This window comes from Callithrix jacchus, chromosome 14 (genome assembly GCF_049354715.1).
Source record: "Callithrix jacchus isolate 240 chromosome 14, calJac240_pri, whole genome shotgun sequence".
NCBI classification, from domain to species: domain Eukaryota; kingdom Metazoa; phylum Chordata; class Mammalia; order Primates; family Cebidae; genus Callithrix; species Callithrix jacchus.
Window position 1 is genome coordinate 89,271,290 of NC_133515.1, and position 16,505 is coordinate 89,287,794.

The 16,505-nt window shown below is 45.1% G+C and overlaps 1 protein-coding gene across 8 annotated transcripts in view; it reads right to left on the bottom strand.

Annotated features, from left to right (window-relative positions):
- LOC100402531 (intraflagellar transport protein 172 homolog) overlaps window positions 1–11,867 on the bottom strand; it is a 35,681-nt gene extending 23,814 nt beyond the window's left edge. For 2 of the 8 annotated variants that reach the window (XM_078349752.1, XM_078349750.1), the window contains exons 1-10: window positions 11,775–11,867; window positions 11,132–11,229; window positions 10,849–10,981; window positions 10,647–10,763; window positions 9,521–9,663; window positions 8,093–8,186; window positions 7,883–7,947; window positions 7,176–7,285; window positions 6,935–7,063; window positions 4,969–5,004 (exon numbers count right to left, since the gene is read on the bottom strand). In XM_078349752.1, the coding sequence (XP_078205878.1) occupies window positions 4,969–5,004; window positions 6,935–7,063; window positions 7,176–7,285; window positions 7,883–7,947; window positions 8,093–8,186; window positions 9,521–9,663; window positions 10,647–10,685 (616 nt within the window). In that variant the 5' untranslated portion in view covers window positions 10,686–10,763; window positions 10,849–10,981; window positions 11,132–11,229; window positions 11,775–11,867. Of the gene's footprint in view, window positions 1–1,285; window positions 2,801–4,968; window positions 5,005–5,631; window positions 5,775–6,687; window positions 7,064–7,175; window positions 7,286–7,882; window positions 7,948–8,092; window positions 8,187–9,520; window positions 9,664–10,646; window positions 10,764–10,848; window positions 10,982–11,131; window positions 11,230–11,774 lie in introns of those variants that run through there. The other 6 variants (XM_078349753.1, XM_078349754.1, XM_078349755.1 and 3 more) reach the window with 6 other exon arrangements.
- Window positions 11,868–16,505: the final 4,638 nt, after the last annotated feature.

Here is a 16,505-nt window from a genome sequence, read left to right on the forward strand (position 1 = left end):
GGTGCAATCACGGCTCACTGCAACCTCTGATTCCCAGGTTAAAGTGATTCTCCTGCCTCAGCCTCCTGAGTAGCTGGAATTACAGGCACGTGCCACCACTCCTGGCTGATTTTTGTATTTTTAGTAGAGACGGGGTTTCACCATGTTGGTCAGGATAGTCTCGATCTCCTGACCTCATGATCTGCCTGCTTCAGCCTCAAAGTGCTGGGATTACAGGAGTGAGCCACTGTGCCCAGCCAAGAATGTTTCATTAAATATCTCGATTATTAAGTTTTGGTGCTCCTTACATTCTGTGTTCAAGGTAAGTACCTCACTCATTTTTACCCTAGTTCCTGCCGTACTGGAAGAATTAGATATCTACATAGGAAGGAGGGGAGTGTTGACCCCTACCCCTCACCATACACAAAGATAATTTGAGATGGATCATGGATCTAAATGTGAAAGAAAAAAAATAAGGCTTCTAGAAGAAATATAGATGGGTATCTTCATGGTCTAGTGGTAAGCAAAGATTTCTTGCACTGGGGGTGGGGGTGGGGGTAAGGAGGAGAACACTAATCTTAACAACAAAACTTCATAAATTGGATTTCATTAAAATTTAGAATTTTTGGTCGTTAAGACACCACTGTAAATGAAAAAACGAGTCACAGAGTGGTAGAATTTATTTTAAATACCTATATGTGGCAAAGGACTCATGTCCATAGTATTCAAAGAATTCCTACAAATCAGTTAAGTAAAAGAAACACTGATAACTCAATTATTAAAAATGTGCAAAAGATGAACAGGCAGTTCACAAAAGAAAATTTCTAAATAGCCGATAAACATGAGAAGTTGTACACTATTATTAGTCATTGGGGAAATGCACATTAAAACCACAGTGCAATATCATGCAGACTCACCAGAGTGACTAAAATGAAAAAGGTGGGCTGGGCACAGTGGCTCACATCTGTAATCTCAGCATTTTGGGAGGCCGGGGTGGGGTGGATCACCTGAGGTCAAGAGTTCAAGAGCAGCGTGGCTAACACAGCGGAACCCCATCTCTACTAAAAATACAAAAATTTGCTGGGCATGGTGGTGAGCCCCTGTAATCCCAGCTACTTGGTAGACTGAGCCAGGAGACTCGCTTGAAGCTGGGAGATGGAAGCTGAAGTGAGCCAAGATTGCACCACTGCACTCCAGCCCGGATGACAGAGTGAGACTCTGTCTCAGAAAAAAAAAAAAAAATTGTCAACAACATGTGTGAATCTCAAACACATTATGTTTAGCAAAAGAAGTCAGACACACAAGAACATATACTGTATGATTCTATTTTTTGCAAGGTTCAAGAACAGGCAGAACTAACAGCCAACAAACATATGAAAAAAAGCTCATCATCACTGGTCATTAGAGAAATGCAAATCAAAACCACAGTGAGATACCATCTCATGCCAGTTACAATGATCATGAAAAAGTCAGGAAACAACAGATGCTGGAGAGGATGTGGAGAAACAGGAATGCTTTTATACTGTTGGTGGGAGTGTAAATTAGTTCAACCAATGTGGAAGACAGTGTGGTGATTCCTCAAGCATCTAGAACCAGAAATGCCATTTGATCCAGCAATCCCTTTAATGGGTATATACCCAAAGGTTTATACATCATTCTGCTATAAAGACACATGCACATGTATGTTTATTGCAGCAGTGTTCACAATAGCAAAGACTTCGAACCAACTCAAATGCCCATCAATGATAGACTGGATAAAGAAAATGTGGCACATATACACCATGGAGTACAATGCAGTCATAAAAAAGGATGAGTTCATGTCCTTTGCAGAGATGTGGACAAAGCTGGACACCATCATTCTCAGCAAACTAACACAAGAACAAAAAGCCAAACATGGCATGTTCTCACTCATAAGTGCAAGTTGAACAATGAGAACACATGGACATAGGAAGGGGAATATCACACACTGAGGCCTGTCGGGGAGAGAGATAGCATTATCAGAAATACCTAATGTAAATGATGGGTTGATGGGTATAGCAAACCACCATGGCACGTGTATACCTATGTAACAAACATGCACATTCTGCACATGTATTGCAAAACTTAAAGTATAATAATAAAAAAAGAAAAAAAGAATCCCTCACGATGCTGCCACATTGGGGATGACATTTAGGTATGACTTTTGAAAGGACAAAATATTCAAAGCATAGAACATTTACTGCTATAAATTTCCTTTTTAACTGTTTTTGCTGCATTCCATGAGTTTTGGTATGTTGTTTTTTACACTTTTATTTGTTGTAAGATATTTTTAAATTTAACTTTTAATTTCTTCAGAAAAAAAGAACAGGCACAACTAATCCATGATGATAGAAATCAGAATAAAGGTTGTCTCTGAGCAGAGAGGAGGGCAGAGACCAGAAAACAACATGAGGGTCATTTCCATTCAGGGCTGTGGCTAAGCCAGATCTCGATCAGGGTTTTAGTTACATGGGTATGTACATTTGTCAAAACTCATCACCCTATACACTTAAGATCTGTGCATCTTATGGTATTCATTGTACCTTAATAAAAATTGTTTGTTAACAAAAAGGTTTTTTGTTACATAAATATGTAGTAAGAAATTGTATTAGTTGTTTTATGAGGCAGAGTGACTTCCTGAATAATTTACACTATATTTTTATTGCTGCATTTTCTGACAAAGAAAGTAGATTCATGCTTCCCTGTACCAAAGAAGGTAGCCAGGCCTTTATCCATAGGGTCTTGGAACTGCTAATGCACAGCAGGGAGTTCGTATTTCAGGGCTGAAACAATTGTCAGGAACCTAGAAACCAATCCTCAAATAAGTCTAGATCTGTGAAAATTTTAAGCTGAAGTGTCCCAGAGGGTTGAGACCGGAAGGAAGCTGGCTCCCTGAAATGCCAACAGTCCTGAAGCCTCAGGTGCACTGGGTAGGAGGACCCTGGGTAGGGAGTCCCCGAGCCCTTTTGGTGTTAAGAGCCCAGATACAGCAGTTTAGGAACCTTAGCAAAGACCCTGGAGACCAAACTTGGCAGAGAGGGGTTGAGACAGTTTTTGCCTTCAGACGGCTAAGCAGAAAAGCAAGAGCTGTCCTTGTAGCTTAAGGGCCTGTCTCACTTCTACTCTGGATAAACTGCAGAAACTCTGGAATTCTTACACAACACAAAGGTTGGACTTTTTTTTTTTTTTTTTTTTTTTTTTTGCCAACCTAGGTAAAGGGAGGCTTAAGCCAGATTATGTTTGATATAGACAAAAATCAAAAACAAAACCTTTGCCATTTCTCATGCGCAGTTGTGAAAACTGTCATACCTAATATACTTAAAGTCAATTAAATGTCATGCATCACTTGTTACAGAAGAAAAAGTAGATGTTTGTCTTTTACTCTTTAAGATGATGTTAAAATAACTTTCCAATTATAAAAAGTTATTGTTTTAAAATCAAATTTATCTAAAATAACTTATATGTTATGAACAAAGGACAAATTGCTTTTGAAGTTGCTAAGGAGGTTGACAAAATTATGAGTGAAAGAAGTTTGAGAATCAAAAAAGGTTTGAAAATGCTGCTGCAGGCAATAGGATACAGAGAAATTTTGTGTGCTTAGTTACTTTTAGCAGAGTGACACAGTTAGCTTTGGGGGTTCTGTGTGTGCTGTCTTTGTTTGTTTGTGACAGCATCTTGCTCTGTCATCCAGGCTGGAGTGCAGTGCAGTGGCACCACCCTGGCTCACTGCAGCCTCCACTTCCCAGGTTCAAGTCATTCTCCTGCCTCAGCCTCCTGAGTAGCTGGGACCACAGGTGCATGCCACCACGCCTGGCTAATTTAGTATTTTTAGTAGAGGCAGGGTTTCACCATGTTGGCCAGGCTGGTCTTGAACTCCTAACCTCAAGTGATCCACACACCTCAACCTCCCAAAGTGCTGGGATTACAGGTGTGAGCCCCCTCCTGCCAGGCTATGTTCTCTTTTTCACCGTATTCTCTTATTCTTTTATTTCCTCCCTTCTTCCCACTAAACCATTAAAATGGCCTAGCTATGCCAGAGAACTATAATAAAAGCCTGCTGGAGGTATTTAAAGCCTCACTCTTAAAGTGCGGTCCCGGTCCAAGGGCAGCAGCATCACCTGGGAGCTTGTTAGAACTGTAGAAACTCAATCCCTACCCCAGACTTACTACATCAGAATCTGCTTTTTAGCAAGACCCCCCCAGGTGACACATATGCATGATAAAGTTTGAGAAGCATTGCTCTAAAGCACAGATCTAAGCACATTTTTTACCTGGCTGTAACATCTTTGATGTCTTTCAAATTGCACAGTTGTATTTATATAAAGTATTCAACCTGGCATTCAAAACTCTACAATGTGACCTCTGTCAACTTTTCAACCTTTCTTTGAGTCCCGATAGTTCTATACTCCATCCAGATTGGTGACATCTCTCCTCAAACACATCCAATACTCTTCCCTTTCCCATGCCTTTTTCCAGTGTATGCCCTCTTTTCTCAAGGTTTCCACCACCCTCCTCTATTCACCCCAACCACCTTACAAATCCCACTCTTCCTCTGAAGCACACTCAAACCTGAGCTCTCCCAGATGGCATTTTATAGAGCCCCCTAGTTCAAAATGCTGTCTACCTCCCATGTCTTTAGCAACATTTATACATCTACTAACTCTTAACACATTCTCTTTCCTTGAAGTTATGTGTCTGTCTCCCCCACTTCACCTCGAGCTCCTAGAAAGTGGGGATAGTTTTTTATTCTTCCTCAATGTCTACTACACTGCCATACATAATAGCTGCTCAAGGTCTGCTGAAATGAATTGAAGGGAAAATGGTTTATAGTGACCTATAGGAAGACATCCATGGGCACTGTCTCAGCTCCCCTCTCTCCACATCCAGTTCCTCCCCGACCCAAAGTATAGGAGTTTCTATGGCCTCAGGAACAGGAACCAGTGAGTTTCAAGGGAGGGCTACATCACTTACCTCTGATTTTTTCTTGGCTGGCACCTGCTTCCAGCTCTGAGTCCCAGAGAACAGCATCCAAAGCCCCAAAATGAAAAAAACAAATAAGAATAAAAGGTTGATACATGACAGCAGTGGGACGTCCATCCCCCAAATGGGTGCCATTTTTCAACCAGATGCTCTTCTCAGCTGAGGGGTTTTCTGCCTCCAGGCTGTGACTTCATGTGCTATCACAATGGGCTTTCCCAGGTAAATCTGACAGCATGCAGTCAGTGTGCAGGCTGCTTAGGTCTCTTCTCTGAGCCACACCCAAAGTAGCATCTGCTGCCCCTTCCTGCAGCTGTCCATAGGCTCTGCTCTGACAGCCAAACTCGGGGAAGAACTCCTTTATGACTCTTCTAGGATTGGGCTAGACAGCTTGTCATTAAGTAGGGAGTATAGAGGCAAGGTTTCAAAGACGCAGGCCTTCCAAGTGGCCTGTTCTGCCCTGCAAGCATTTTCTCTAGAGCCAGTCACTCCCTAGAAGTCCAGGTATGGAGTTAAATGTCCCAAACCACAAACTAGAATACAAGATCAAGTAAACTAAAGAAAGCTAGGATATTTTAAGTAGGTACTCTCAGAACATTTGAGACATACGGTTTCCTAAATCTAAGGCTTGACACATTTCCTAGCTGCTATTGCACTGGGACAGAAAAGAGATGCCAGAGGGAAATTAAATGACCTTAGAGGATCACTCTGCCCCAGAATCTACAGTCTCATTTTCAAAGTCTGGAACATTTATTCTGTCAGGTCATCCGGACGTGACTGGATTCTTCAGGGCTAATTCACTAAACAAAAAATGTACAAGGAATCAATTCATGCTATAACAAAGATTAATAGAACTGGCCAAAGCATTCTTCCTTTGTTTTTTTTTTCTTTTTTTGGGACAGAGTCTCACTTTCTCACAGGCTGGAGTGCAGTGGCATGATCTCAGTTCACCACAACCTCCGCCTACTGGGTTTAAGCGATTCTCCTTCCTCAGCCTCCCAAGTAGCTGGGACTACAGGCACGCACCACCACACATGCCAGAATGCAGCACCGAGCTTTCTAAAAGCCTTGTCTGGGGCCATTAAGAGAATGGAAGCATTTTGGACAATATATAGATGGCACGGGGTCATCGCTGTGAAGGTTGCTGACCGGAAGCCAACAGAATGGTATTTTAGAAAATGAATTAAGTAGTACTGTAGGAACAAAGTCGGAAAGGATAGCATATCAAGACATGATTTGTTTTTTCTTTTTTTTTTTTGAGCCGGAGTTTCACTCTTGTTGCCCAAGCCAGAGTGCAGTGGTGCAATCTCAGCTCACTGTAACCTGGGCAACAAGAGGAAGACTACGTCTCAAAAAAGAAAAAGAATTGAAGTTGGGAGACTTGAACCTCTGTGTCTAAGGTTCAAGTGATTCTGCTGCCTCAGCCTCCTGAGTAGCTGGGATTACAGGCATTGGCCACCATGCCTGGCTAATTTTTTGTATTTCTAGTAGAAACGGGGTGTCACCATGTTAGCCAGGCTTGTCTCGAACTTCTGACCTCAGATGATCCACCCGCTTCAGCCTCCCAAAGTGCTGGAATTACAGGCGTGAGCCACCGTGCCCAGCCCAGCGATTTTTAAAGTTGTAAAAATCACTTCGAAAACACCAAGTTTGACTTTTCTTTGCTCACCATAATACCTAACTCTAAGTCATGCACTTTGGTCTTTACTCTGATATAATATCAACTGAGCCATGTGTTAGTCCAAGTTCCCTAACTTTTAGCTGTCAGGGCTCTGTCTTACATCTGCTTAACAGCCTTCAGAGGTTCTGGCTCTATTATCCAGCGGGCACTCCACAGATTCCCGCTACCTGATTGTAAAGGAAAAGACACAGAGGAGACAGCTGCAGATGTGAGAAGGGAAGCTGAGTGTGAATGGAGGCCTAGGAAGAAGGAGGGCCAGAAAGAGCCTGCTGCCCTCACCTTCATCCAGCCCTTCTCCATCAGGCCGCTGTTTCCAGAGTCTTGCACTCTGAGGTAGCAGTCCACGGCACGGCTGTACTCCCAGCCTGCTCCCAGTGTTGAGCTTGTTCCACGAGTCCCTCCACACCCCTGTGGAGATTAGAGCACTGGGATTAGGCATGGGGGGGCAGCATGCTCTAACCTGTGCATGCCTCATGACCCTCCCAGCCCTGCCACTGCTGCTGGACCTCTGGCCTCATACCTGGCCCCCTTCTTAGTAGCTTCCCGCTCATACTCCTACGGCAGAGCCTCCAGCTGGCCAGGCACATACTCCTTGCAGATCTGCAGCGTGTCACTCCATAATCCAGCCTCCTGCTCAGATTTCCAGGTATCAAGAAGGCAGAGGCAGGCATGACAGCTTCCCACTGCCACACAGGTGCCCTGGTCCACGGACTCCTGGGTCCTTAGACCTCTCTTCTCCTTCCTCTTTTCTGTCTTTCCCACTCCCCAGTACTAATCTCCCTGATCTTTCTTCATACCAGGGGTCACTGTGGCTATCTGTGGGCTCTCAGACTCTCTCCGTCCCCTCATGGCCCTGAATCCAGTGCCCCACCTTATTATAATTGAGAGTCAGGCCTGATCTCTGGGCCCGGAGCAGCAGCTCTTCTGCTTTCTGAAAGTCCTCCTCCTCCGAGGCCCTCCAAGCCTGTCCCACAAGCACCTCACGTGGGCCTCGGCCACACACTGAGCTGTCTCCCAGTCCTGATTATGAACAAACCTGCCCCCAAATGGGGACAGAGGAGAGAATGAGTATAGGACTAAGGCCCCAATTCAGGGAGACAAACAGCCATGTCACTGAGGGGTGTAACACTGATTTGTTCTAGGTTTGAATGAAGGTCAAGATAATCATGAACGATCCTGGGACTGTGACTGGGGAAACAGGATTAAGGAATGTATGGGGTAACTCACATGAGGACTGCTTCCCTGGGTTTTCCAGCTCTGATGAATTCAGCTTCAGCCTCTTCGAATTTACCCTACAGGGAGACGGACAGCTGTGCGTGATGGGAAGGAGACTGGCATCACAGGCAGCCACGAGACCCGGGTCTGCACACCAGGCAGCAGTGCACTAGGGGATGGAACAAGAGGGCTCTGCGGTCGGGGTCCAAATCACACCCATACCTCATCCTCCAGGTACATAGCGTATTTGAGATGGATCTCGGGGGTTTTGTGCTTGAGGGCCAGCCGAGAGAGTTCAAAAGCAAGTTCAAAAGAGCTGAAACAGAAGGTGCAGATAAAGTTTTCTTACTTCACACTTCCCTTCATAAAAGGAACAAGACAAGACAAAACAGAGAAAGGACAGGATTGAGGGGAGAAAAAGTGACAGGTTTAAGGATAACAGACATGAAGTGACAGAAAAGCATAGAGATAAAGAGGAAGACAGGCAGGCAGCCCTGTGAAGACCATGTCACTGTCGGCGCGGATCAAGAGACGTCTGGAAAAGCCTGTGGCTTCCCTGAGGCCAGCTGCTCCTGTGGAAGGAGAATGGGCCTGCGAAGGGGAAGGGAGGAGTGAGCCTCTCAGTCCTATGCTGACAGGGCCAGGAGGGCTCCTGGTGCTCATCACCTCCTCCTGAGGTGGAGATGATGATGAAATATACTGGGTGAATTTGAAATCACTGATGATCATAGAGCTAGGAATATTGTTGTGAACCTCACAGGCAGGCCGAACAAGTGTGGAGCGATCAGCCCCAGATCCGACATGCAACTCAGAGATCTAGAAAAATGGCGGAATAATCTGCTCCCATCCTGCCAGTTTGGTGTTTTGTTGTTGTTGAGATGGAGTCTCGCTCAGTTGCCCAGGCTGGAGTGCAATGGCAGGATCTTGGCTTGCTGCAACCTCTGTCTCCCAGGTTCAAGCGATTGTCATGCCTCAGCCTCCCAAGTAGCTGGGACTACAGGTACCCGCTACCATGCCCAGCTAATTTTTGTATTTTTAGTATAGATGGGGGTTTCACCATATTGGCAAGGCTGGTCTCGAACTCTAGACCTCATGATCCACTCGCCTCGGCCTCCCAAAGTGCTGGGATTACATGTGTGAGCCACCGTGCCTGGCCACCAGTTTGGTTTTATTGTACTGACAAACTCAGCTGGCATCATGGACCATGAAGAAGCAAGACAACAACACATCGGAGGGAAAATCCTGGGATTCTCTAGAGATGTAATACATATTTACAAATAAAATACCTCATGAGCTCTGGTGCTTCCAAAAAAAGAAAAGTTCGCTTTGAATTTGACAGAATCACACTTCCCCTACCCAGAAGCAAGTGACTGGCTTAGAGCAGTCTGCAGTGCTGGCTTTACAATCTGTTCCCTCTCCACCCTTCTTAGAACGGCCAAAACTTAAACACTGTTCGGAGCCCCTAGGGAATAGGAGCAGTTAATTTATTCTTGCCACTCTATCATGTCCTTCCAAGGATCTTCCTTTACTATGTTTCTTCATTCTTGCCTCTGCTTCTGGAAATACTTTTCAGTTATACATCAATTCTCTTTATCTAGAAAGGGGCTCTGGCTGGGATGGGGCTCATGGAGAGAAAGTTTGGGGCCTCACCAATTGTCTGCAGCGTGGTCAACAGAAGCTTCCAGGAGTCCCAGCTTGGTAAGCAATCTAACTGCAGCTTCTCCTCCCAGGCTCTTTGCCCACAGATAGGCCACGTGTTTGTGGGCATTGGCCCCTCCTTGAGTCCTGGCCACCTGTAAAGCAAACTCACTCAATAATCCTCCAATACAGAGTTGTTTCCTTCTCATCTCTGACCTTGGCTTTGACAAGGATCCAGTAACTGTTCTAAATTAATAGGGAGAGGCTGCGTGCGGTGGCTTATGCCTATAATCCCAGCATTTTGGGAGGCAGAGGCAGGCCGATCACTTGAGGCCAGGAGTTCAAGACCAGCCTGACCAACATAGTGAAAGCCCATCTCTACTAAAAATACAAAAATTAGCTGGGCATGGTGGTGAGTGCCTGTACTTTTAGCTACTCGGGAGGCTGAGGCAGGAGAACTGCTTGAACCTGGGAGATAGAGGCTGCGGTGAGCCAAGATCGTGCCATTGCACTTCAGCCTGGGCAACAGAGTAAGACTCCATCTCATAAAATAAAATAAAAAGTTAACAGGAAGAAGGCTACATCTCAGGGTTTCTTAACTTAGGTTGAAGTACTTAGGGTCCAAGGAGAGGCTTCACCTGCCACAGACCCTTAAAATTATAAGTGACATTTTCTGTATATAGATGTGAACGTGGTTCTGGCAAGAGAGACTCTGATCTTCACTCCATTTTCAAAGATGCTCTGACTGATTGTGAATTACTTAAAATGGGAAAGAAGGGCTGGATGGTGGCTCATGCCTGTAATGCTGACACTTTGGGAGGCCAAGGCAGGTAGATTGCTTGAGCCCAGGGGTTCAAGACCAGCCTGGGAAACATGGTGAAAAGCTGCCTCTATAAAAAAATTTAAAAATTAGCCAGGTGTGGTGTGCACACCTATAGTCCAGCTACACAGGAGGTTGAAGTGGGAGGATCCATTGCTTAAACCCAGGAGGTCAAGGCTGCAGTGAGCTGTAATTGCATCACTGCACGCCAGCCTGGGTGACAGTGACACCCTGTCTACAAGAAGAAAAAAAAAGAAAAAAAAAAAACCATGGGAAAAAAGGATGCATGTATCCCTCACTGTGGCCTGAATTCCTTACCCCATAGGCCTCTTCCCAAAGCCCACTGGCTTGGTACATGTTCACTGTTGCCTTCCATTCCTGGGCCTAGAGGTAGTGGTACTCGGCCTCCTGTAGTCAGCCTTCAGCCTCCAGCTCCTGCAAGAAGGTGAGTCAAGATGGAGGGATGGGGAGGTGGAGCCTGGCTGGGGAAGAGATAGGTAGAGCCAGGAGAAGGGCTCACCTTGCCCAGATGTAGGTGTGTGTCACTGAGATCTGGATGGTGCTTCCCAACCAGGCGGATCATGTCATCATACAGCTTGTGCTTTTTGTACATGGTGATGGCAAGATCAGGCTCTTCTACTGTCACATAGAGCCTGGGGAAGGGAGATACATCTGGGGCCTCCTAGACCCAGATCCCTACTGTCACTGCCTTCTGGGCAGAGGGTACATATCCTGAGCCCCATCCCTCTTCCCAGCAATGAAATCTCATCTCTCCCTACACCTCCTCTGAGGCCACAGCTCACCTTTCAGCCTCACGGTACTTGCCCTGCTTCTCCATTTCCTGGGCCTGAGTGATGTACAACACCAACACATCTTCTGGTCTCATGCATTTCATCGCCAGCTGTGGAGGCACAGAGGCAGGGTAGCCTCAGGTCCAATTCCCCAGGGAAGCAGGGCTTCAAGGGAACCTGTTTTTCAGGAACTCTGAACTCTCCCAACAATCACAGGAGTTTGGTTATTGCCACTCTACTAGTCAGGTCGGGGAATTCCAAGTCCTTATGGAGCAGAGGAAGAAATATATTCTGCTAAGGTCTGCAATGCCTTGTGCTGGGACATACACTCCCATTGCCACTGTAACCACTGGGCTCTGAAGTGTAAGGCAAGAGCAAAGTCATCATTGTGACCAGAGCCATCAGGAGTGGTAGTTCAGATTCTGCAGCTCGCAAGCCCATCTGTTCCTTCAAGAATGATAGATAGGTCTGGAAACAAGGGCCTCTCTTCATCCCTTCCTTTCTCTGTGGCTAGGGGTCAAAGTGGCTCAGACTGTTTTTTGGTACTCTTTGTCAGCTTTCAGGGAGCCAAGCAAAGAGGAGAAACAGACCCAGGAATGATGCCACACTGCCACTAAGGCAGAGTTCTCTTATCATGAACTCCACCCATCTCTACCTTGTGGGCTTGTTTCCAATGGCCAGCCTGGGTGTACATGTCTATAGCATCTTTCGTTCAGTCTCCCTTAGTATAGAGCTCCTCAGCAATCTGTAGTTGACGAGAGGTAGATACAAAAGGTCAGAGCAACAGGGTTGAATGAGGAAAGAACAAACCTTGGCTGGGATGATGTTTCTAAGAGATGGCATCAAAACGGTCCAAAGACGGTGATTCATACTCTGGAATTATAAACCTCCTGGGTCTCCTTCCCTGAAACAAGGTCCCCTACACCAGAATGTTGAACCTTCACATGGAGATCTTACCCCTAGGGATTTTGGGTCCCCACAAGTATTAAGCCAAGATGCCCCATTCCCCACCCTACCCTCAATTTTGGTTCCTACCTCACTAAGGCTATTAGTGTTCAAGTCCCCCACCAGCAGTGTGTGTGATGTGTGGGCCACCAAGTAATGTTCCTTTCCCAGGATTTTCACCTCTTCCCCCTCATAGCCAGAGTGGGACTTGAGCACCACCCGGGTTCCCGATGACAGGTTCTTCACAATCACCTTGGTAAAGGACAACTCTGAGCCCCTTAGGCTTCCCCAGTCCAAAAGAAGGGTGAACATCCATGCCCTTTGCCACCTCCACAGTCTAAACAAAGCTAATATCTTGTTCCTCCTTGGGCCTTGGATATTGTTGACAGTAATGGTACCTTACATTTATATGGGGATTTACTATTTATGAAATGCGTTCCTATTTAGCTCTTTTGATGCTCATAATTTATTTAATTCTGAAAGTTCCACGGGGTAAAACCAATCACTCTATGTTTTCATAGTCTTGGTACAAACCTTATATATCACTGATCACAGTATACGTATTGATTGATTAACTGACTGACAGAGTCTCACTATGTTGCTTAGGCTGGCCTTGAACTCCTGGGTTCAAGCAATCCTCCTGCCTCCACCTCCTGAGTAGCTGAGACTACAGGCATGTGCCACTGTATCTGGCTAATATTATTTTTTTGTTATGTCTGTGTCCTCTATTATAACAATCTCCTTGATCCAAGGGACAATGTCTTACAGATAATTATCTGTGTATTACCAATGCCTAACACTGCTGACACATAGTAGAGAATGAATACATGTTTCTGGAAAGAACAAAAGAATGAAGAAACCAAGGTATAATAAATGGAAGGACAGAGGTAGAAAAAAGAGAAAAGTGGGCTCAGGAACCGAGAAATTAGCTTGCAACATCAAAGACATGAGCTCAGGGGCCTTAAAACAACAGAGTTCACATTTATAATCCTGTTTATCAAACTGCCCCATTGACAGTGTGTAGGCAGTAAAGTTTTAAACCAGGAAGGTGTAAGTAGCAATCACTGCACAGCTTAAGCCCAGTGCTTAAAAGTTTTCTTACAATAAGCTGCAGGAACCACAGCAGGAAAGATACCAGGGTGTTGCTCTGACATATTCTGTTGCCCAGAAAAATGCTTCCAGAGGGACAAAGATTAAAATTGACACTATGGCTGTGGCCAGAAGGCAGGGAAATGTTAGATATGTATCAGGATGAATGAGCCATGCAAGGTCTCAGTGCAGTAGGCTACCATCCTGCTTACCTGGCTAGGTCCCACATACGTCAGCTCAAACTTGTTCTTGTAAATGCTTCTTCGGAAGCAGCAAACTGTTCCACCCCACCACATAGTGTGCCCTAGAAGGGAAAGTGATAGCATAAAAGGTCACACACATAGTACACTGGCATGGGGAGAGTATCCACAGACATCCTCAACACCTAGGCTCTAGAGTCTAGAGAACGGTTGGCAGTAAAAGAGCTGGCAGTTTTTGGAAGTACCAAAAGGAAACCGGCTACAATCATTGGACTCAAGGGCACCACATATTAATGGGATAAAAGGGAGAAACTAATGCTGCCTACACACAATTCTTTGTCCTTTTTGTGACCTCCAATAAAGTATGAATTTCTCCTTCCTGCCTTTAACACCAGAATTTTAGGTTAGGATCAAAAGGAAAGAGGAAATTCTCTAGTGTCGTGGGAGAGTGCTGTAGGATAAGGGAGGTTTTTCTAGTTTGGTGAAAGTCACCGATCCAGAAAGGGATTACTAGTAACACACCACACAGAGCCATGAGCCATCCCGCTTCCAGGCCAAGGCAGTGACGGTATATAAATTGGCAATCTCCTTGGGCTTTGCCTCTTCCCAGATGCTTCTTTGAGAGCTCCAGTTGAACACCCGAAGCCTGAAATAAAGTATGTGGCTTTTAGAAGAGATCGAGGCTGAGCTAAAGGGTGCAAATGAGCTGATAACCAGAGGAAATTAGTCTTGCTGTAACAGAAAAGAAAGGAAATAAAAAGAACACACAAGCTAGGCATCTAGCAGGAGAGGACACAAAGGTGCACAGGAAGTAAGCTGGGAAAATCAAGGCAAAACTAAAACAGAATAAGAGTGAGAGGAGCGGAGAAAACAAAAAGATCAGGGCAGGTGAGAAAAATGAGCTGTTAGGAGCAAAAAATATGGAACAAGGAGATAAATGGTAGGAGGCAGTGAAGAAAGGACAGAACACGAGGAGACATAAGATTGAAGGGGATAGAAAGACAGGACTGACAAAGCTGGGGTTAAACACATGCCAGAGAAGTGATGAGACCTGGGACATGGCTGTTCATCTGCTGCTCCACCATTCATTCACTCATTCACCAAACATCTGAGCATATCTTAAATATATACAGCATACAGATGCTAATCTAGGCACTGGAGATAAAAGGATGAATAATAAGCCCCCTTCTTAAGGACTCTGATTTAGCCAGACAGATGCAAACAACAAACTGTAATATGATGTGAGAAACTCTACGCAGTCTCAAAGCAGGCAATGGAAACAGATCATAGAGATGAATTCTGCTGTGGAAGTGCAGGGAGAGGCACAGACAAAACAAGAGCACAGGACATCTGGAACTGCCTGCACACCCATGGATGGTGAGAACAGGACGAGGAAAGCACATGAATTACAATCTGAGAATCTCTTTCAACAGACACTCGATTTTGGTCCAGTCTCCCACTCTGGCTCGGAATAATTTGGCTAAAGCATAAAGCAGGGAGTGTCCACAGGGAAAGTAGGTGGAAGATAAAACTAGAAAGGGGACTCACCTGTCACAGCTTCCTAGCACAACGGACTGGCTGCCAGGACTTGCTACAGCTGTGGTGAACTCCCGCTCCTGAGGGTCACGGCTATAATCAAGTTTGTAGCACGTGGCCTTCTTTTCCATAGGCTATAATCCTCCTATCACAGCCTGCAGCCATGATGCTATTGGTTGCCCATGCCAAGGCACAGGGTGGACACGGGTGGTTAACCAACTTCCCCTAAGACAGACAGAAGGAGAGGGTTTCAATCACTCTCTGAAGACTCCACCCCAGAAATTCCTCACTCTCAGCACCTGATACATTCACTCTGACCATCGTACCCTGCAGAAGTCTTTCTCCCAACATTTTCCCATCTCAACACATCCTAATCCGGAACTCTTCACAAACTGTCACACACACACACACACACACACACCCCTATACAGATGCTTCTTAACCTTGTTCTCTAGAAAACCTCAAAATGCTTGCGTATTGGAAATTTTTAATATGCATCTGGTAAAGCTCCTCTGAAAAGGAGATGTCCTACACATTAACTAACACTGTCTAGCCCCACAAAGAGCATAGGGCTTCTTTTTTTAAGGAGGGTTAAATTTAACTATTATACAAGTCTTGTTTTTTTTTTTGTTTGTTTGTTTCTTTTTTAACATGGAGTCTCACTCTGTTGCCCAGGTTGGAGTGCAATGGCACAATCTCAGCTCATGGCAACCTCTGCCAGCTGGGTTCAAGTGATTCTCCTGCCTCAGCCTCCAGAGTAGCTGGGATTCAAGGTGCATGCCACCATACCTGGCTAATTTTTATATTTTTAGTAGAGACGAGGTTTCACCATGTTGGCCAGGCTGGTGTTAAACTCCTGACCTCAGATGATCCACCTGCCTCAGCCTCCCAACATGCTGGGGCTACAGGAGTGAGCCACCATGCCTGGCCTATATGATAAATTATTATTTTTTTTGATATGGAGTTTTGCTCTTATTGCCCAGGCTGGAGTGCAATGGCATGATTTGGCTCACTGCAACCTCTGCCTACCGGGTTGAAGTGATTCTCCTGCCTCAGCCTCCCAAATAGCTGGAATTACAGGCATGTCCCACCATGCCAGCTAATTTTTTGTATTTAGTAGACATGGGGTTTCACCTTTGTTAGTCAGGCTGGTCTTGAACTCTTGACCTCAGGTGATCAACCTGCCTTGGCCTCCCATAGTGCTGGCATTACAAGCGTGTGCCACCGTGCCTGGCCTACAAGTAATTCTTAATATAAATAATTCAAACAATACAGAATTATATGGAGTAAAACATGAAAGTTTCCTTTTTATCCCCCATCTTTTTCCTTTCCCCTCTCCAGAGTAAACTGTTAATTCTTTTCTCTATAAATTTACCTATATAAATATATATTATATATATTTTATGTAAATAGGAATAATTTTCACTTTTCATTCCCCTAAGAGTTTTTATTTCCCTTTGTCTCAAGGTCCTTTGCACCTGAGCCATCCCTTCTTATAAGCAGTAAGCTCCAGGCTCCTAAACACAAATCCTCTTGGTGGCCATATTCAATTTTTTTCTCTGTCCCTGAGGTCTCACTCCTCTAGCCTCCTCACTGTACCTCGACCCAAATGCCTT